General features: G+C 35.8%; 1 protein-coding gene across 3 annotated transcripts in view; it reads left to right on the forward strand.

Annotated features, from left to right (window-relative positions):
- The window catches only part of CADM2 (cell adhesion molecule 2), a 1274389-nt gene that overhangs the window by 1119951 nt on the left and 131737 nt on the right, over positions 1–22701 (forward strand). For all 3 annotated transcript variants that reach the window (XM_070786560.1, XM_070786570.1, XM_070786566.1), the window contains one exon: positions 11881–11971. In XM_070786560.1, the coding sequence (XP_070642661.1) occupies positions 11881–11971 (91 nt within the window). The remainder of the gene's footprint in view (positions 1–11880; positions 11972–22701) is intronic.

Consider the following 22701-nt stretch of genomic DNA (forward strand, 5'->3'; position numbering starts at 1 on the left):
AGTTCATTTGTGTTGTATTTTAGATCCACACATAAGTGTTATCAACTGGGAGATTGGGATTGACATATATACACTGTTGTGTGTAAAATAGATTATCTAGTGGGAAGCTGCTGTACCGCACAGGGAGCTCAAGTCAGTGCTCTGTGATGACGTAGATAGACGGGATGGGGGAGTGGGGGTGGGGTCCACTAGAGAGGGGATGCATGTATACATATAGCCAATTCACTTCATTTTAAAGCAGAAACACAACATTGCAAAGCAATTATTCATTGAAAAAATAGATATGTCTATTTTTAAAAGATAAAGGCTTATTTTTTTTAAGAGACTGCCTATTCAAGGTCCCAGTACTTTCAGATTATGCTAGCCCTATTTTCTGAATGAACTACAATACACACAGAGATATTTCTTAGAGAAAAACATACAGTTAGAAAATAGTATAATCTATTGATATATTCAGCTTTATTGTATTAGCTGTTAATATATCAGCAGAGATGGTTTTCACTCTCTGGGTTCACAGACTTTTTTTTTTTCTTTTAAATCAATAGGCTTTATTCTTTAAAGCAGATTTTGTTTAACAGAAAGATTGATTGAAAAGCAAAGTTCTCATATACACTGGTATCCCACCTCCTCACAGTTTCTCCTATTATTAACATTTTGCATTATTATAGTACAATTTTTACAGCTGATGAACTAATATTAATAGATTATTGTTAACTAAAATTTATAATTTACTTTATTGTTCATTCTTTATGTTGTATTGTTCTTGACCAATGTATAATGCCATGTCGCCATATTTACAATATCATAGAAAATAATTTCACTGTCCTTAAAACCCTGTGCTTTACTTCTTGATTGCTCTTTTGCTCCCCCAGATTCCCTGATAATTATTGATATTTTAATTGACAGTGGTTTTGCTTTTTTCTAGGATTTAACTTAGTTGGAATTATATAGGATATAACTTTTTCAGACTGTCCTCTTTCATTTAGCAATATGCATTTAAGATTCCACTATATCTTCTTGTGACTTGATAGCACATTTCTTCTTACTGCTGAATAATATTTCACTGTCTGTATGCACTAGTGTTTCTTTATCCATTTGCCTACTAAAGGATATCTTGAAAAAGTGAAAGTGAAGTCGTTCAGTCACGTCTGACTCTTTGTGACCCCATGGAGTGTAGCCTATCAGGTTTCTTTGTCCATGGGATTTTCCAGGCAAGGATACTGGAGTGGATTGCTATTTCCTTCTCCAGGAGATCTTCCCAACCCAGGGATCGGTTACTTCTAATTTCTGGCAATTATGAAAATAACTACTACATATATTCATAAGTAACATAAACATAAATTTTCAATCCCTTTGAGTAAAGTTATTTGAATTTTAATTAAAACACATTTTAGTGAAAGAGAAATAAATTAAGTGAATATAAAAAGTAATACGTTTACCTTGTACTACATACATGATATTATGGGAAGGCGTGCTTAGTTTTCAGGAAGCTGCAAACTACTACCTAAAGTAGTTGAAACATTTTGCATTCCCATCAGCAGTGAATGAGAGTTCCTGTTACTCTAACTATTCATCAGCATTTGGTGGTGTCACTCTTTTGGATTTTGTCCCCTCTGTATAGTGTGTGGGTTTCCCAGATGATTCTGTGGGTGAAAGAATCCACCTGAAATGCAGGAGATGTCGGTTCAATTTCTGGGTCAGGAAGATCCCTTGGAGGAGGGCACAGCAACCCAGTCCAGTATTCTTGCCTGAAGAATCCCATGGACATGAGGAGACATGCAGGCTAGAGTCCATAGGGTCCCAAAGAGTTAAACACTACTGACTAGACTGAGCACACACACACAGGCAAATTATGTGTAGTGGTATCTCATTGTTGTTTAAATTTGCAATTCCATAATGACATTGGATGCTGAGCACCTTTTCTTATGCTTATTTTCCTTTTGTGTATATATTTGTTGAGGTGTCTGCTTAGATCTTTGATGATTTTTTGTTTTTTAATTGGGTTGTTTTGTCTTTCTTTTTGTTGAGTTTTAAGAGTTTTTTGTACATCTTGGAAAGCAGTCATGTGTTACATCTTTTCAAAAAATCATTGTTAAAAATAGAAAATCCTTTCCACTGGATCAATATCTTTACTTTGATTCAAATACTGAATCACTCAAATAAAATAGGGGGTATCTTTACTTCTCAAGTTCACAACAATTTAAAATTTTTTGAATAATAATTTAAAAGCTAATCTCTTGTCCATTAATCTGTCTCTTGAAAGTAATTGTGCTTCTTTATAAATGAGACCTGGTAGCTCAGCTGGTAAAAATCCACCTGCAATTCAGGAGACCCTGGTTCAATTCCTGGGTTGGCAAGATCCCCTGGAGAAGGGATAGGCCACCCACTCTGGTATTCTTGGGTTTCTCTTGTAGCTCAGATGGTAAAGAATCTGCCTGCAATGCTGGAGTTCTGGGTTCAATGCCTGGGTTGGGAAGATTCCCTGGAGGAGGGCAAGGCAATCAATTCCAGTATTCTCGCCTGGAGAATCCCCATGGACAGAGGAGCCTGGCAGGCTACAATCCATGGGGTTGCAAAGAGTGGGACACAACTGAGCAACTATGCACACACACATAAACCTAGAATCTTTCAGATAAGTAAAATAAGTAATACTTTAAAAATGTGTGCTTTAAAACATCTTTAATTTTAAAGACGTATGCTAAGTATAATATTTTTTTCCTATAAAAAAAAGCTTAGGGAGGAAACATTACCCTTTAAAGTATCTGCATATTTTGCTTGTCAATAACTACTGAAAAATAATTTGTAGATGAATGACTCTATCCCTATATTTTATATACTCGTGCAAAACTTCCTCACTTGATTGCATTTTGAAAGAAGTAAGAAATAACTCATTCATATATTCATCTAACCTTTAAAGAACTCTTCCAACGTAGCAAGCATTTTGTTAGGATCTGACAACACACAATTGACTAGGTTAAGGTCTTAGATTTTGATGTGCAAAATGTGATGAATGAAGAAGACATGTGAAAAAATACATATTTTACTAAGTACAGTGTTTTATAATAGCAGTATATATCCTGAAATAATTTAAATCTAATTATTTACTATTCCCTATCATTCATCTGTATGTATATATAGTAACATATGATAAACATTACATATTATATGCAATAAATATTATATTTCTATATGCATAAATTTACGGTTAATAAATATGATATTGTTAGAGCTGGCTTAGTTCGATGGTTCAAAGACATCTTAAAAACAACATGGAAATTTTTACTTTGCAAAATCTGAGTTTAACATATAGTATAAAGCAAGTGTGAATTAATAATGGTAATAATAATACACTTCTACTAACTCCCTATTTTTTTAGTGTTTAATTGGTACAGTACAATACATTATATCAGTAATTTAAAAACAGAACATCATCCACATCCACAAAGTACTGAAGAAAACGATAAAATATGTGCGTTTTGTGAAGAAGTGGAGCAGGATGAAATGCAGCTCACATTGTACCTAGACTGGAAAATAGATTATTTCCAAAGCAAGCATGGAATTACTGTACAAGTAAACTTTGTTTAAAATATATTCTCTATCTTTTTGAAATGAAAAAGTACAACCAAGAAGAAAATCTACAAATAACCTAAATATGCTGCTGCTGCTAAGTCGCTTCAGTCGTGTCCGACTCTGTGTGACCCCATAGGCGGCAGCCCACCAAGCTCCCCCATCCCTGGGATCTCCAGGCAAGAACACTGGAGTGGGTTGCCATTTCCTTCTCCAATTCGTGAAAGTGAAAAGTGAAAGTTAAGTCGCTCAGTCATGTCTGACTCTTCGCGACCCCATGGACTGCAGCCCACCAGGCTCCTCCATCCATGGGATTTTCCAGGCAAGAGTACTGAAGTGGGGTGCCATTGCCTTATCTGAACCTAAATATGGACAGGGCCAAAAAAAAAAAAAAATTCCTTTTTTTTCTTGGCCACACCATGCAGCATGTGGTATTTTATTTCCTGTGACCAGGGATAAACACGTGTGCCCTACAGTGGAAGCATGTAGTCCTAACCATTGGACCACCAGGAAAATCACTGTAATTATACTAACTTGGCAAAGACATGCATTGAAAGGCTTGGACTACTAGTCGTATCTGGATTAAAAAAGATAATGGCATAATATATGCATAAATTTGAATGCTGTTTTAGAATATTACTATCTATTGTACATTGTGCTGTTACTGAAAATTTCCCATTTATTTTAATATATAAATACAGAAAAATATATTTACATTGTGGTTGTAATTATTAAATATTTTGAATAAATCCTGGAAACATGATCCTTAAAATTAAATCAGTTTTTGAGATGACTACAGTTTTTTTTGGTCTTTTTTGTTGACTAACAGATTTCTGAGTAAGAGTAGGAATTCTATACTAATTTAAAGATATTTCTAGAATGCTACTGATAATTTGCTAACAGTATTTAATCAGCTTCTTATGGACACAATAAAGTGAGCAATGAAAATATAATAGGAATTGTAATGATAGAGATATTTGTTATTAACTAAAAATCTCATTAAAGCCCAAGTGATTTTATGTCTTTAAAAAAGAATATTTAAGAGTCAGGTTTGGGATAGTAATCACATTATTGTAGTTTTGGTGTGGTAAAATGTAATTTTGAGTACATAGAAAACCTGGTATGTTTAAACTGAAATACTGACATTTCATGAAATTATAAACTAGAATTTTGACTAATTCTATAAGAAAAAACTCTTCATAATTGAGTTCTTCCCTTGTCAAAGTCAGATGAGGAGAGAAAATTTGTTTACTTATGTGGTATATACATTAAAAACAAATTGTCATTTGTATAATCATGGAAAGTTGTTATCTAATATTATCTAATGTAGAAAATACCAGGAAAATAATCAGCAGTAGCATATTTAATTAAATTAAATATGTGCTAAGAATAAAAACCAATCTAAGTTTTGTGACATGAACATTTAAGATTAATTCTACACACAAATGCAGACCTCAATAACATTTCAATTAATCACTTTGTTAATATTTTAAACAATGTATTAAAGTGATAAGGAAATAAATTTAATGTGTTTCTTCATTTAATAATTTATTTGTTAAGCACAGATTCTGTATAAAGCACTATGCTAGACACTGAGTATACAGCAATGCCTTTTAAAAATTGCACATGGGTGAAACAGAGAAAATGCAACAGAGATATCTGACCTAATATAAGGCTAATAAATGTTTGTCCACAGAAATGATGTTTGGGTTAAGGTTTAAAAGAGTTCAAAAGGCAAACAGTCCTCCCCAAATGAAGCATTTCATACAATTTACATAAAGTTAAGATGAAACATGTTCATTGAAGTACATGGAAGAAAACATAATTACTGGAATTCAAAGAATGAATTAAGTGTTACAAGGTATGAGAGTAAAGACCTGTGTAGATTAGGAGAGGACTTAAAGGTCATGCTGATTATTTTACTGTTAATCTTAAGACTGAAGACTTAATACAAAAATTGATATCATCAGGTATATGTTTGAGAAAACAATTTTGTCTAGTTCCAGAAGTACGATTTAGAGGTATAAAAAGTTGAGACAGGAGGAGACCATTCACTGATATCGTAGACTAGATGAAAGAAAGGTTGTGGAGCTATAAAAATTAAATGAGTAAATTTCAAAATTAATTCAGAGATAGGTTAACCAGACAATGGGGTCCCAAAGAGTAAGACATGACTGAGCGCCTAAGCACAGCACAGCACATTATACGACTTGATTTTGCTAACTTAGAGATTATTTAGTGATCTTCCTAAAAGTTTCATAAAAATACTTGCTAAACATATTATCTGCTTTTACATTTGCCTATAATTCAAATTCCGTATTTTGGATCTAGCAGGAATGTTGAACCATGCTTCAGGGGACTGTTCAGTTCAGTTCAGTTGCTCAGTCATGTCTGACTCTTTGCAACCCCATGAATCCCAGTACGCCAGGCCTCCCTGTCCATCACCAACTCCAGGAGTTCACTCAAACTCACGTCCATCGAGTCAGTGATGCCATCCAGCCATCTTGTCCTCTGTCGTCCCCTTTTCCTCCTGCCCTCAATCCCTCCCAGCATCAGTCTTTTCCAATGAGTCAACTCTTCCCATTAGGTGGCCAAAGTACTGGAGTTTCAGCTTTAGCATCATTCCTTCCAAAGAAATCCCAGGGCCGATCCCTTTTAGAATGGACTGATTGGATCTTCTTGCAGTCCCAGGTACTCGCAAGAGTCTTCTCCAACACCACAGTGCAAAAGCATCAATTCTTTGGCACTCAGCTTTCTTCACAGTCCAACTCTCACATCCATACATGACTACTGGAAAAACCATAGCCTTGACTAGACGGACCTTTGTTGGCAAAGTAATGTCTCTGCTTTTGAATATGCTGTCTAGGTTGGTCATAACTTTCCTTCCAAGGAGTAAGGGTCTTTTAATGCCATGGCTGTAATCACCATCTGCAGGGATTTTGGAGCCCAAAAAAATAAAATCTGGTACTTTCCACTGTTTCCCCATCTATTTCCCATGAAGTGATAGGACCGGATGCCATAATCTTAGTTTTCTGAATGTTGAGCTTTAAGCCAACTTTTTCACTCTCCTCTTTCACTTTCATCAAGAGGCTTTTGAGTTCCTCTTCACTTTCTGCCATAAGGGTGGTGTCATCTGCATATCTGAGGTTATTGATATTTCTCCCAACAGTCTTGATTCCAGCTTGTGTTTCTTCCAGCCCAGCGTTTCTCATGATGTACTCTGCATATAAGTTAAATAAGCAGGGTGACAATATACAGCCTTGACATACTTCTTTTCCTATTCGGAACCAGTCTGTTCCATGTCCAGTTCTAACTGTTGCTTCCTGACCTGCGTATAGGTTTCTCAAGAGGCAGGTCAGGTGGTCTGGTATTCCCATCTCTTTCAGAATTTCCACAGTTTATTGTGTGTATGTTGTACAAATTCTCACCTCTAATAAACTGTGCTGTGCTTAGTCATGTCCGAATCTTTGCGACTGCATGGACTATAGTCCGCCAGGCTCCTCTGTCCATGGGGATTCTCCAGACAAGAATACTAGAGTAGGTTGCCTTGCCCTCCTCCAGGGGATCTTCCCAAATCAGGCATTGAACTGAGGTCTCCCACATTGCAGGTGGATTCTTTACCATCTGAGCCACCAAGGAAGCCCCAGAATACTGGTTGGGTAGCTTCTCCAGGGGATCTTCCCAACCCAGAAATTGACCCAGGGTCTCCTGCATTGCAGGAAGATTCTTTGCCAGCTGAGCTACCAGAGAAGTGCCTCTGATAAACTACTTAGAATTAAGAGAAATGAAATTGTATTCTGTTTTCCTCTTTTCTAGCAGCTCCTTGCTACTATGTATTTTACCTCACAGAGGAAGATGCTGGGGGGACACTCATATCCTTTTGATACACACCATTCTGGTGCACTGAGTAGACCAGGGGTGCCAGGAAAATAACACCCCCAGAAATCCTCAAGCAATCTCTAATGAGTATTGGTCAATATTCCCTAAATACTCCTCTCCATTATCCATCAAGTGGAATGACTTTGCAGAATGCCCAAATCTGTCTGAGTTCCACAGCAGGACTGAATGCCAAGTGCCTATGGTGTAGTCGGCTCAATAATACACGCTTGATCTACTTCCTTCTGTTCTTGTCTTTCCAATCCTCCTGAGGTCACTCCTCATAAAAGAAATATCTCAGGGTATGTTTATAAGGATTTTATATTTGTCAGGATTCTACAGAGAAACAGTACACATTCTGAGAGGTGTAGGCTGAATTGGTGATTTAGAGACCCAGAAGAGCTGATGACTTAGTTCTGATTTGGGGTGGCCTTGGCATGCAGTGGCTTGAAGAAGGGCTTCAGTTCCCAGCCAGGTATTGAGGTTGGGTCACAATGATAAGAGCACAGAACCCTAGCCAATAGACTAGTAGTCAGTGATAAGGCCCTGACCCTTTGACTTAGCAGAAAAAATAATTTCCAAGAAGAGGAAAAGTAGTGAAATAAGTGCAATATTTATTAGGAGGAAAAAGAGTACAGCTGTGTGGATAGACACATGGTGGACTCAGAGAGACAGTTGTGCCCTCATGGTGGTTTCAGTCACTTTATGGGGCCTTTTTTTCCGGGTTTCCTTTTCCAGTCATTTTGATTTGCCTGGTTGTGAGTCTGCATTTGGTGTATCTTAGGAACCTCCCATTTATGGATGCTCCTCTCTTAGCCAAGATGGATTGTAATGAAGAGGCTTATGGGTAGTTGACATCGCTATGAGGTGATACCTCCTCCCTTTTTGACCTCCAAGGAGCTTTTCTGCACTTGTATAGTCATGGGTCACCTTGGCTTTGAGAATGAGAAATATATGGTCTTTTTTCTTCTACTTAGGCAGGGCCCAGCCTCCTCCATCATCCTGCGTTTATAGAGTTTCTGCTATTATGGATTTCTGTCCACAAGGGAGAAACTGTTCTGCCTGGATCCCACCTATCTCCTGCCTCAATTCCAGTGTGAGTCCAAAGGTCTAGAGAAACCAGAAGAGATGATGCTATAGTTCTAGTCTGAGAGTCGGTAGGCTCAAGTCCCAGGAAGAGCAGCTATTTCCTTGATCTGCAGAAAGAAAAAGACTGATGTGCAAGCTCAAATGCTGTCAGGAAGAATTCTCTCCTATTTGTGGGAGGGTCAGCCTTAAACCTCATCATTTAAAGAAATAAGATAATGGCATCCAGTTCCATCACTTCATGGCAAATAGATGGGGAAGCAATGGAAACAGTGAAAGACTTTATTTTCTTGGGCCCCAAAATCACTGTAGTTAGTGACTGTAGCCAGGAATTTAAAAGATGCTTGCTCCTTGGAAGAAAAGCTATTACCAACCTAGACAGCATATTCAAAAGCAGAGATATTACTGTGCTGACAAAGGTCCATCTAGTAAAAGCTATGGTTTTCCTATCAGTCATGTACAGATGTGAGAGTTGGACCATAAAGAAGGCTGAGCACTGAAGAATTGATGCTTTTGAATTGTGGTGCTAGAGAAGACTGTTGAGAGTCTCTTGGAATGTAAGGAGATCAAACCAGTTAATCCTAAAGGAAATCAATCATGAATATTCATTGGAAGGACTGATGCTAAAGTTGAAACTCCAGTACTTTTGCCACCAAAGTATGTGGTGGCCAAATACTTTGTGAAGAGCTGACTCATTGGAAAAGACCTTGATTCTGGAAAAGATTGAGAGCAAGAGGAGAAGCAGGCAACAGAGGATGAGATATTTGGGTGGCATCATGGACTCAATCCAGTGGATGTAACTTTGAGCAAACTCTGGGAAATAGTGGAGGACAGGAAAGCCTGATGTGGTGCAGTCCATGGGTGTCACAAAGTGCCAGACCTAACTAAGCGACTGAACAACAATAGACTCTTTGTTCTATTCAGGCCTTAATTTCATCAGATAAACTTCACCCATATTATGGAGAGAAATCTGCTTTACTCAGTCTACTGATTGAAATGTTAATTGCTTCCCAAAACACTCAGTAGAACATTCAGAATAATGAATGTTTGGTCAAATATCTGGATACACCATGGGACAGTAAAGTAGATATGTAAAATTAATCATCACAGATACACACAGAGGTACACTTTGCCAACAAAGGTCTTTTAGTCAAAGCTATGGTTTTTCTAGTAGTCATGTATTGATTTGAATGTTGACAATAAAGAAGGCTGAGCACCAAAGAAGTTATGTTTTTGTACTATGGTGTTGGAGAAGACTCTTGAGAGTCCCCTGGACTGCAAGAAAATCAAATCTATTAATCCTAAAGGAAATCAATCCTGAATATTTTTGGAAGGATTGATGATGAAGCTGAAGCTCCAGTATTTTGGCCACCTGATGTGAAGAGTTGACTCATTAGAAAAGACCCCGATGCTGGGAAGGATTCAAGGCAGAAGGAAAAGGAGAAGGGGAAAACAGAGGATGAGATCAGATCAATTCAGTCAGTCATGTCCGACTCTTTGTGACCCCATGTGCTGCAGAACGCCAGGCTTCCCTGTCCATCACCAACTCCCGGAGCTTACTCAAACTCATGTCCATCAAGCTGGTGATGCCATCCAACCATCTCATCCTCTGCTGTCCCTTTCTTCTCCTGCCTCCAATCTTTCACAGCATCAGGGTCGTTTCAAATGAATCAGCTCTTCGCATCAGGTGGCCAAAGTATTTGAGTTTCAGCTTCAGTGTCAATGCTTTCAATGAATGCTCAGGACTGATTTCCTTTAGGATGGACTGATTGGATCTCTTTGCAATCCAAGGGACTCTCAAGAGTCTTCTCCAACACCACAGTTCAAAAGCATCAATTCTTCGGCGCTCAGCTTTCTTTATGGTCCAACTCTCGCATCCATACATGACCACTGGAAAAGCCATAGCCTTGACTAGATGGACCTTTGTCTGTAATGTCTCTGCTTTTTAGTATACTGTCCAGGTTGGTCATAGTTTTTCTTCCAAGAAGCAAGCATTTTTTAATTTCATGGCTGCAGTCACCATCTGCAGTGATTTTGGAACCCAAGAAAATAAAGTCTATCACTGTTTCCATTGTTTCTCCATTTATTTGCCAAGGAGTGATGGGACCAGATGCCATGTTCTTAGTTTTTTGAATGTTGAGTTTTAAGTCAGCTTTTTCACTCTCCTCTTTCACTTTCCTCTTTCTTTTTATAATTTCAGTTCGTTGTTCTCTAAGGGCAAATCTGAATAATACTTTCCCGAATAAGATAAATAACCTAAAAAGTACCCAATTGATTGATACTTATTTAATTGCCATCAAAGTCAGAGTATGGATATAACCTAAGGATAGTTCACAACTAAGGGAAGGGTGAGAATAGCTGTGACTCCACGGAGCATTCATAGCTTATTTTGTTTATTGTTGAGAATATGGAAACAAAAGGAGAGAGTTCCATGCTGACTGGGAGCCACACAAAGCTAGGGCCAGCAATGTCTCATAAAGGAATGAGCCTGATTGATTCCATAATGTAATTATGATGTAAAAACAGTGACTGATTGATTAAAGGACATTACATGACATAACTCAGTGGGTATAAGTTTGAACAAGCTCTAAGAGTTGATGATGGACAGGGAAGGCTGGCATGCTGCAGTCCATGTGGTCACTAAGAGTCAGACACTACTGAGCGACTGAAATGACTGACATGACATAAAAGTTATAAATATAAAGTCTCAAGGTATTTTTGTATCTTCTTCCACCAAGGATGATTTTATTGTTAAATGGAAATAACTTTCTAACAATTACGTTATAGCATATACAACAAAATTTTAATTTTTATTAATGTTTTAAATAATTTACTAACTGTACTTTAAAGCAAACAGTGTGTGGTAAGGGCTGCATCACTGCATTTTCAAAAAGATTCTGCATAATTCTTGTGAGATAGTGGTCTCAAGTTCTTTTAGGGTTTCTTATTGTGAGTCCTTGGTACTCCTGCAACAATGAGAGTGTTGTTATTCAAATGCACATAAATGCATTCAGTCCATAATAATAGTATTCATAGCCATCTATAATAGTTGAAGAAACAATTGCATGAAATGCTTGATATTCATCTGAACTATTTTGCAATTTCACTTTTAAATTCGGATTTCAGAAATAATACAGCAGTGGTCTTCATAAGATACTCAGATATTTTTGTAAGCTTTTCCTGGACAGGATGGTAGCTTCTTAAACTTCAAACCCTGTTTCACTAAGAGACCTTTTATAAATATATACAATTATAAGAAATGGCTTGAACATACACCCTGCTGTACAGTTATTAAATATATAGCTTTACATGTGTTTAATGACCTTTCTTAATATTCCTTTTTTTTTCTAGATACACCATCAGTTAAGATTATACCATCTACTCCTTTTCCACAAGAAGGACAGCCTTTAATTTTGACTTGTGAATCCAAAGGAAAACCACTGTAAGTGATATAATGAGCAATAAATTTTTTTACTTTTTATTCTATCTTTCTTTGATTGCAGGCTTTAACTGCAGAAATCCACAATTTGTGTCTTTTTTTGCTGGGCAAAATTATCTCAGAAAAGAAAGCCCCCTGAACCATGTCTTCATTAAGTGTCTGTGGAAGATTGGTCTTGTATTTTATCATTTATTGAAATTTCTGGGAAGATTTCCAACTGAGATTTCTTTCTCCTTTTTTTCCCCACTATTTCAACTTGAAAGGAGTTTAGACTTCATCAATCACTGTTTTTACATCACCAGATTGATAGAAGTTACATATGCTGAACTTAATTCTCTCATGAAAAGCTCTGAAAATATTGAATCCTCAAAATATGTCCATGTTTTAGTTACATGGAAAATCATTTTCATAAGAGAAATCAAATCTACACTTTTAATGTAACCCCATGAGACATAATTTGTTGATGTGTTACAATTGGAGGTAATGTGAATGAAAGGGTCACAGACTGAACATTTTCAATTAAAAAGAGATTTCATTGTTAGAATAATGAGTTCTAACATCACTTTGACTCTAAAATTTTATGTTTGACATTCATGTTTATAAACAGTTAACTCTTGGAAATATATCAATAGAAAATATATTAATAGAAAATTCAAGTATGGAATATCAAATAAGGATTATTTCTTTGGAAAGTGCTTTGATCACTCTATGGTAACACTCTACTTGGAACTGAAAGTCATTTGTTTGATCTTTTAAGATATTTCCATTGATTTGCATTTCTGTTTAAATTTTAATAGGAGTAATTTAATTGTTCTCTGTATATAACTATAGGCTTCCCAGGTGGTAAAGAATCCACCTGCCAATACAGGAGATGCTGGTTCCATCACTGATTCAGAAAGATCCCTTGGAGAAGGAAACGGCTAACCACTCCAGGGTTCTTGCCTGGGAAATCCCACGGGCAGAGAAGCCTAGCAGGCTACCGTCCATGAGCTCTCAAAGAGTCAGAAACAACTTAGCAACTAAACAACAACAAGAAACATATATAACTGTATGGGATAGTTTTTGTGAAAATCAAACTTATTTACTAAAAATTTGTTTCTAATAACATTTATATTCAAGTGTAGATTTCATAGTAACACATGTGGAACTTTTCTAAAGTAATTTTAATACAGAAGCCTGAAATTTCAGCTTCCTGTATTTTATTGTCTTATACTTTTCAACACACTATGTGAATTCATGCTTTTGTTGTCACAGAATTAATATTTTAGAACTGTTCTCTCTTCCAGTATTATTTTCTAAAGATTAAAAATATACTGACTTAAAGAGCATTTTGCAAACTTATCTATTTTTTCTTTTAAGAAACATTTAAGGCATTTTAGGCCTTGAAAGGGAGGAATTTTTTTCAAAGTAGCTTTACTATGTCATGTGCATTTCTCTTTCATAGTTCCTTCCACTGATAAGCTTAAATTGCTTATAGAAAATACTTTTCAACTAACAACTATTTCAACTAAAAGTCACATTTAGATAGCACACTATCTAAATGTGACTGCATTTCAGTATTACAGTTACAGCAGGGCTTTTAGCTATAAGTTCAGTACTTTAGGGGCTTCCCTCATAGCTCAGTTGGTGAAGAATCCGCCTGCAATGCAGGAGACCTGGGTTTGATCCCTGGGTTGTGATGATCCCCTGGAGAAGGGGAAGGTTACCCACTCCAGTATTCTGGCCTGGAGAATTCCATGAACTATAAGAGTTGGACTTGACTGTGATTTTCACTTAATCACTCAGTACTTTAACTAAGAAAGAAGTGTAATCAACTCTAGTCTGCTTTAGACATAATGAAATCCAATTTCTTTACTCCCAATTCTGTATTTCTCATACCAGAGCTTCTTTCCTAACTTTTCCTTCCATTTCCTGTCTTGTTCCTTTTGATTATTTTTTCCTGTCTCTCCCTCTTCCCTTCTCCCTGTCTCTCTCTTTTGCTTCTGTTTCTCCTGTAACCTCAGAGGTCAGCATTTGGAGATATGATAAAGAAACATGATCAAGATCAGGTCATATCAAAGGAATTTGACTTTTACCTTCTCTCCATAGTTCTGCCCCAAAGTACATATGTGTACATGTAGAATATGTGTACAACTTATGCAATTAAATGAGGTGAAGATGGGAAGTATAGTATATAGAATGCTTGGGAATTAATACATTCCAGCTCAAATAGCATCTAGTTACCTGTCAATGATTTTCTCTTTAATTCTATATCCACTTTCACTATCTTTTTTTTTCTTTTTGGTGAATACTTATGTTGTGATCTATGTAGTTAGCTACGTAAGTAATCCATTTTCCTCAGCTCAGATATGGTTAAATAAAAGTGCCGTATTGTGGGTCTCTGTTTCAGTTACCTGGAAATAAGCTTGGATATGCAATAATCCTTTATACTGCAGATGAATGAAAAACAATAATCTCATATATTTATTTTATTTAAAAACAAAAAGGCCCCAGAATTTTAAGAAATAGAAAATGTCATCTTTCTCAGAAAGATCCTGATTAATATCACTTTGCTATCACTAATGGACATAAGAAGGCTTCTCATTTTACAGAAAGGAAAACTAAAGCTCAGTGTTAACTAATTTTCCCAATCCATCCAGATTTTAAATGGATGAGTCAGGATTTAAACTTAGTTCAATCATTGCCCAAAGATTACATTTCTTCAGCTATTTTCTGCTTCTTCAATTTTTGAGTCTAAATTGTCACTTATGTTAGTCAAAGTCACTTTTGAAAAATTAGGATCAGCCCTACAATAATGAGCAGCACTGACGTTGAAGCTCTGGATGCTTGAAGGTGAAGAACTGGCTCATCTCAAGACACATTTCACTGTTGCTATTTTTTTTTTTTTTTTTTGTATCAGGCTTTCCTCTGTATTTGTGCCCATTCTGGAAACTTGCCAAATTCCTACCAAGCTGACCATTTCTAGCGTAGTTTACAGTCATATAAAAAATTATCTAATTAGCATAGTATCTTCTGAGCAATTAGCTCCTAAGCTCCATATGGGTTAAAATGATTATTATATTCAGTCTTTATCATTATAGATCATACTGTTTTATTCTATATGCTATGGTCCAAAAGTAAAGTACATTGACTTATTCACTTGTATTATATTCTTATTCCCACTCTCTTTTTACCATCTTCTTTCCTTGCAGACCTTCAGGCCATTGACATTAAAGATATAGCCAAATTCTCTGACTCCTTTTTGCCTTTAGACCACTACTTCTCTTGTGTCCTAATTATGTTAAAATCCACCCTTCTGCATTTTCAAAGTAACTATCATTTCCAACAAATGAAGACATTAGCATCTTTAAAGACAGTCCCATTGCTAGCCTCTCTAGTTTACATTCCATCTCCAACAATGCCAGATGAGGCAGATAGGACCGAAAAAAACAAGAGAATACTATTTCTGATTATGAAGAAAACAAGTCTCACTAGAGCAAATAGAACAGAAAGCAAACTGAAATGGATTAATCAGGGAGTTATTATAGTCAAAACTATGGTTTTTCAAGTAGTTACGTATGTATTTAAGATCTGGACCATAAAGAAGGCTAAGTGCCAAAGAAGAACTGATGCTTTAGAATTGTGGTGCTGGAGAAGACTCTTGAGAGTCCCTAGGACTGCAAGGAGATCAAACCAGTCAATCCTAAAGGAAACCAATTCTGAATATTTACTGGAAGGATTGTTGCTGAAGCTCCAAAACTGTGGCCACCTGATGTGAAGAGCTGACTCACAGAAAAATATTCTGATGCTGGGAAAGACTGAAGGCAAGAGGAGGAGGGGGCAGCACAGGATTAGATGGTTAGCTAGCATTACTAACTCAGTTGTAATGAATCTGAGCAAACTGCGGAAGATCATGAAAACAGAGGAGCCTGGTGTGTTGCAGCCCATGGGGTCACATAGAGACAGATACAACTTAGTGACAGAACAATAACAACAATCAGGGAGTTAGGTGATGGGAAGGCAAAGAAAATGAGAAGACAACCCATTTTAGAAAACGAATCATGAAAATTGAAAAGGGCTGAGAAGAGAACGCCGCATCAAACAGAAGTTTTAAAATAAAAATAATAGTAGACTTTATAAAATAAAATTAAAAGAAAAAAAATAATAGTAGAGAGGCTTTCATATTTTAAGATAGGATCGAAAGAGCCTGTAAAGAGTATGAGTAAAAATGAAGTTGTAATATCACATTTACCCAAGAGTCAGGTTAGAATTTCCTATTTTATTCTGTTAATCACAAAGTTCTCCATTACACCTGATTCCTCATTCTGTTATTTTGGATTCACTGAGAAGCAACGTTGTGCCTTAGCTTCTAAAGCTTCTAATTGACTCCTGAAGTACCTAATTTCTGTTATTATTACCATTTAACTGATCTCCCTTTAATGAGCAGGTGAGAATCAGGAATGGATAATAAATCTATGATTTCTTCACATTTTGTTGCTGACTTCAATAATTTCTTTAACCCATGAACAAATCTTTATTGTTTCTTAAAAATATTTGACCAATATATGATTTCCTAAAGAATGAATCAATTAATGGCTATTAAGCAAGTTGATAGACAAAAAACACAACATTGCTTTTTGTATAAGTCACAAAACGATGGTGCGACTCATACTGAGACTCATGTTCCTAAACTGGCCTCCTGTATGCTAATGCTGTTTTCTTTGTTCTAAATGTGAGGGCCCCAGTGACTGTTTATGAACAATCATGCCTTATTTGCCTGCTTTGGACTGAAGCCTTTGCTATTTTCCTGTGGAACAGCTGCATAACTTGGGCCAGGATCAAACTGTTCCACTTGACATTACTATAGAGGCATTCTATTCTTTCTTTAAAAGAGAGATTACTGTACATGTCTGTCTTTTATTTTAATTTTAGTTTAAAGTGAGGACCAAGCTAATGCCAGCTACTTTTCTTTCAAGTCCCTAGAGTTTTTGCAACCTCTTCTTTCTTTGGCTGAATTCCCAGACAGCTTTCAGGCAGCACTGTTCTCCATTTATAGAAGTAAAGGTGGAAAAAAAGCTGTTATATTATATTAAAATTATGACTTTAAATGGTGTGGGGTTGCCCTCTACATGCTATAGCTAAAGAATTATCATTCATTTTAATCAAATGTCTAAAACACTCTAATAAGTAAGCCAAATAAATGTATATTTGGTATTTATTCTATAAAAGAAAATAATGATAAGTATTGATCAATTTTTCCATATCTCCAGCATTCTGTTTATGTTGTATTTATTGTTTTACCTCTGGTAACCTTGATTTTTTATGTTCTTGGTATGACTGTAGTATATGTAATTGCATTGCATGTACCATTGCTATTTTGTACAAGAGGAAAGATTTTAATCCTTAAGAAGACAAATCACATGTTACAGTGAGGTGTTTTAGGGGAAAGCTTAGAGGAACACATCCATTTTCAAAATGATCTAGAAGTTAAGAAGGAATCTGTTAAGAATGTACTGGTGCATTGTCCTGCTAGCATAACAGAGATTTTAAAATGTGATGTACATTAAGGCAAAACAGTTTTATATCATCTGTTTTTTTTTTCTTCAGTCTAATATGTACCTTTTTACAAATCACAGATTATTTCCTGTCACATAATCCAATCACAGCCCAAAGAAATGAGGAAAACAACCAGGAGTTAAAGAAAGCAATTTATGCAAAATGAAATGTTCTACCCCAAAACAGAACAAAATTTGAATTTGTCAACTGATAAACAGTGCAGAAGGCTGCAAATAATAAAATAGTTTATTTGGGATCTTAGAAATTGCAATTCAGTAGACAGAGATTCTGGTTAAACCAAAAGAGTGTTCAGGTGAAGAGAAAGAATCAGGGGCTTCTAAAGCCAAAAAGCCACGAGGCTGTTAAAAGTTGCCTGGTGAGAATTCTAATTGATTCTGATGTGAATCAGGAAATATTTGTACTTAAACATGTATTATTTTAGGATAGTTGAATAAGTAGATAGGCTGCTTCAAGTTATTTTAGGATATGGATCCAATAATTATCCTGAGTTTCTAGCTGATGATCTGTATACATTAACTAGGACAATAACAGATCAAAAGGTTAGATCCCATTCAGGCTGAGATATGTAAAAGCCACACTTCTTAATAGCCTCCTGGCTCCACTTTAGGGAGCTGTCAGCAATACAAGCTCCATTTTGATTTTCCTTTCCCAAATTTTGAGAAAAAGAATATGATCTATAGTGATAACAATTTAATATGATTTGACCTAATGCCTAATAGATGTTGAATACACAATAATTGTCTCTCTCCTTCCATCTGTCCTATAGAAAGCCTACTAAATAATCATCTAGGTCTATGTTTATGTTCAGATATAATGCCTAAGTTATCATGCTCTCGGGCAGAAAAAGCTGTGTGAGTGGTAGAAAGAGAAATAGAAGTAACTTTGAATTATAAATCTGTAGATATCTGTGGCCAGAATGGTCTTGAAAAAGTCACATAATCAAATCAATTTTTTTTAGTTAATAAACTTTACTTTTTAGATTCACAGTGAAATTGAGTGGCAAGTGCAGATTTCCCATGTGACCTTCATCCCCACTCATGGACAACCTGTCCTACTATTGACATCCCTCATGGCAGTGGTACATTTATTACAGTGAATCTGTATAAACCTATCATTTTTACCCCAAAGCCCATAGTTTGCCAATGTAAATATACCAAGTATTTTTTATTCTCTAAAATTAGAAAATAAAACCTTATAAACAAATTGCACATATATTTTCATATTTAAAGCACTTTCTGCCTCCAAGTAATTTCATAATAAGTAATAGCCATGAGGATGAGAAGTTATTATTTTGTCAAAAAATGCATAGTGTACCTCATCAACTTTTAAACTTAGAAGTCTTAATTATGTATTTAATACATATGCTGATACTGGGCTACTATGGCAACCCTGGGAACAGAGTTGTTATCTCACACTTCTTCCATGGTTCTGAAATTCAAAGTAATAAACAGAATAAACACATTCTAGGATGATGATCTGTAACTTTTCAAAGCATGGTTTGAACAGCAAAGGAATCCAAACTAAAGTCATGGCAAAACTGGCAGGCAGCATGGCAGTTTTGTTGAGGTTTAATAATAGTAATAATGATAATAATAATGAGCTATAGAGAAGAAAGACAGAGGCATGGATAGTTGTTAAGGAGTAAAATGTGGCTAGAAATGAGAAAGTCCTGGGACACAGGAATAGCCCCTCCATACTGTTATGGCAGAAAAAACACTTAGAAAAATTGGAAAGGACTAGAATGGGTAGAGAATGAGTTCTGGTTCCCCAAAGTGGAAAAGTCTATGCTATGAAGAAGTTCAGCTGGGATGAAAGAGATTAACCAGTTAGCTAGTTTGAGAGAAAGCTAAAGAAGAGATCTGGAAGGTTTTAAGAAACCAAGACTAAGTGAATGACATGGTTCATGAGAGGTTGATACTCCAGGGTTTGCGATGTATAAAGCCTCGTTCTAGCATGTTTCCCAGTTCCCTTATGCTAGTCTTATTTTAACCACAAAATTATCCTGTTGTAAAAGATTTACAAAGACCCTTAGACTGTTTTCATTTTATAGATAAGGACAGTGAGCCTTGTGGAGGTTATATGACCTTTGCTAGTCACACAGTAAATATATGATAGAATGGGGATTACAAAAACACTTTAAAAAATTTTAACATCACTGATGGTTACGTTTTTTTATTTTCACAGTATTTTCACTTCTGTCATGTTGGCTTTTCAGGATAACCCAGTGAAGTTGACAAGAATGAGAAAGTTCTTATAAACTTTAGGAATGCCTATGTTTTAGTTAATTATAGAAGATTGTCAGTTATGAATTAAACCTGCATTGCATATCCAAATATTATATAAAGAATTTCTACATATATCTAAATAGTTCTGCCTAGATTTTATGATTATGTACATAATAAGTCCATTATCAAATATGTTTATTTTTAAAAAGCTAACTATATTACGCTCTTAATTTTATATATTTGAGATGATTAGGCCTGCAGATCGTAACTACAAAACAATACCAATGCAAACATAATACCAATGTATTGGACTACAATGCACAGCCTCAGGGGTTGACCATAATAAGCAGGAAGCTCAAAGAGAACACTCCCCCAAAGTGAGTCTTGCTAAAAGCAATGCTTAATATGTCACCAAAATAATTGGTGGAATAAACATAACGAGGAACTCATCTACAAACTCTCACAAAGTCAGCCCTTCAGTGATAAATGTTACAGAGCACTTAAATCGTTTTTTTTTTCCCCCACTTTGTGTCCTGATGTCTAGAGAGATATAAACTTGTCTCAATTAATTAATTAAAAATTAAAGGCAGTATAATCAGTTTTTTTCTAAAGTGTTTTAAAGGAATAATACTGGGTAATTAGTTCTAAGTGCTCATAATTTAAAAAAATATATATATCCATGTGTTGTCCTTTTCATATGAGTTACTTTTCTGAGGCCCATATGGTCTTTTGCTTCCATCTCATGGCTTCAAAATTTAATCACACATTGATACTCTGGAAACACACAAGTGGTTATCTTGGAAATGAGACCGAATATATTTGGTTTTGTTTTTGAAATAAGAAGCTGACTCCTGGTAATCTCCACTGCTGTTATTTAGGCTGGGCATCTGTGGTGTGCTGGGCACTCAATCATTTTCAATTAAATGAGCCTATGTCTCATGAAAGTCGCACAAGAGCTGCAGAATCATGATTATAGATCCATAGAGGAAATGTACTTTTGAACATTTCCAGGTAAGCAATTTTCTTGCAACAAAAACCCAATTATTTTGAGGGATTATGTAAATGTTCAGTGGAAAACTCCAACACTAAAGCATCCTCACTACTTTTAAGACCACATTGTGGAGTGATGTCATCATTTACTTGGTTAGATTTTTGAGCTCATGGACTTTAAAATCTGTTTTTTTGATGTATTAATTATGAGATTGCATCTAAGCATTTTACCCTTTATTTAAAGCTCTGTAAACACTGCCTTTGTGTTTATATAAAACAGTCATCAAAATGGTAATTGTAGAAAAAATGTAGAAAATCACTCTTAATGTATAAAAGTTGAAATATTACACTTCATCCTTGATTAAAAGCATGTTAACCCATTACTCAACAAGTCCCATTCAATAAGAATTGCTTTTTCTTTTTGCATTTCCCCCCATAATATTATTTGTGTCATACAGCTAGAGTTATTAGTAATATCCTTCTGGTGATCACCAGTTAGCTTACTCTGAAGTGCATTACTTTGTGCTTGTGGTAAATCTCTTGGCTATAATTTTTGCAAATAAATGTAGAGAACAAAATGTGAATTAACTCAGAATCACTGAATATATTTAGTATTATTTCAATTAATGGTACAACTGAGAAAATTTTTATACTGTTAAAAGCCATTTATTTGAATGACCTAAAGAAATTTTCTTGCTGTATATGTGTTTTAACACAGTATGGTATATAGTGACTCACTTTTCTAAATATAACTTTAATCATTCAGGAACCTCTGAAGTTCAAAGTTTGAAAAAAATTTAAACAGCAAGTTCCCAAACTGTAGAAAATATGAACATGTATAGATGCCTCCAATTAGAATGAGGAGAATCTGTCAGTGATTGTTGATAGCTTTGAAAGCTGAACTCTTTCAAATACAAAATACCAGAAATCTCTGGGAAATTTTAAGGAAAGGAGAGAGAGAGACAAAATAAAAAAGGCAAGAGAAAAGGATAGACTCTTGTGACTTATGATCAGCAGATTTTCCTAAAATGGTGAGCTGTGATGGACTTCAGCACCACCACTCAAAATTACAGTACACAGATGAACATAGAGAGGTGACCACAAAGAAACAAGATTAAAATGATAATAGCTTTCCAGTTTAGGGACAAAGGGGCTTTCCCAGGTGCCTCTAGTGGTAAAAAATCCACCTGCCAATGCAGGAGATGCAAGAAATGAGGGTTGCAGGGACAGAAGAGCCTGGTGGGCTACAGTCCATGGGGTTGCAGAGACATGACTGAGCAACTGAGTATATTACATACTGCACACAGGCACAAAAAGACCTAGAGACCATAGGAACTCACAGTGGGTCACAAATTCCAAGTTTCAAATACTGACATATTCATGAGTCATCAGATTCATTTTAACCACCACCCCTCACTTTAAAATTCTGACAGACGTACACTTGAAACTAACAGAACATTGTGAATTAAATATACTTCAGATTTAAAAACTGGATTGCATTATGTCCGACTCTTTGCAATCCCATGGATTGTAGCCTGCCAGGCTTCTTTGTCAATGGAACTTTCCAGGCAAGAATATTGGAGTGGGTTGCCATTTCCTACTCTAGGGGATCTTCTCGACCCCGGGAATGAACTCATGTCTCTTGTGTTTCCGGCATTGGCAGGTGGATTCTTTACCACTTGTGCCACCAGGGAAGCCTAAAAATCCTTTTTAAAAGCCAAAAATACAATGGAAAAATAATATTGGGCTGGCCAAAAAGTTTGTTTGGGTTTTTTCCATAAGCTATTACAGAAAAATATGAATGAAATAGAATAGGAAAAGAACAAGCTTTTATTTCTTGTACGTATGCTTATGCGTCATGTAAAGTTGTAAAATATATTTTTTCCTGTAGGATTTGAAAAATGTTACGTTAACCCCAACTATGGTGAAACTGGGTCTTGGGGACATTCAGGAAAACAACAA

Source organism: Bos indicus, chromosome 1 (genome assembly GCF_029378745.1).
Source record: "Bos indicus isolate NIAB-ARS_2022 breed Sahiwal x Tharparkar chromosome 1, NIAB-ARS_B.indTharparkar_mat_pri_1.0, whole genome shotgun sequence".
In the NCBI taxonomy this organism is placed as follows: domain Eukaryota; kingdom Metazoa; phylum Chordata; class Mammalia; order Artiodactyla; family Bovidae; genus Bos; species Bos indicus.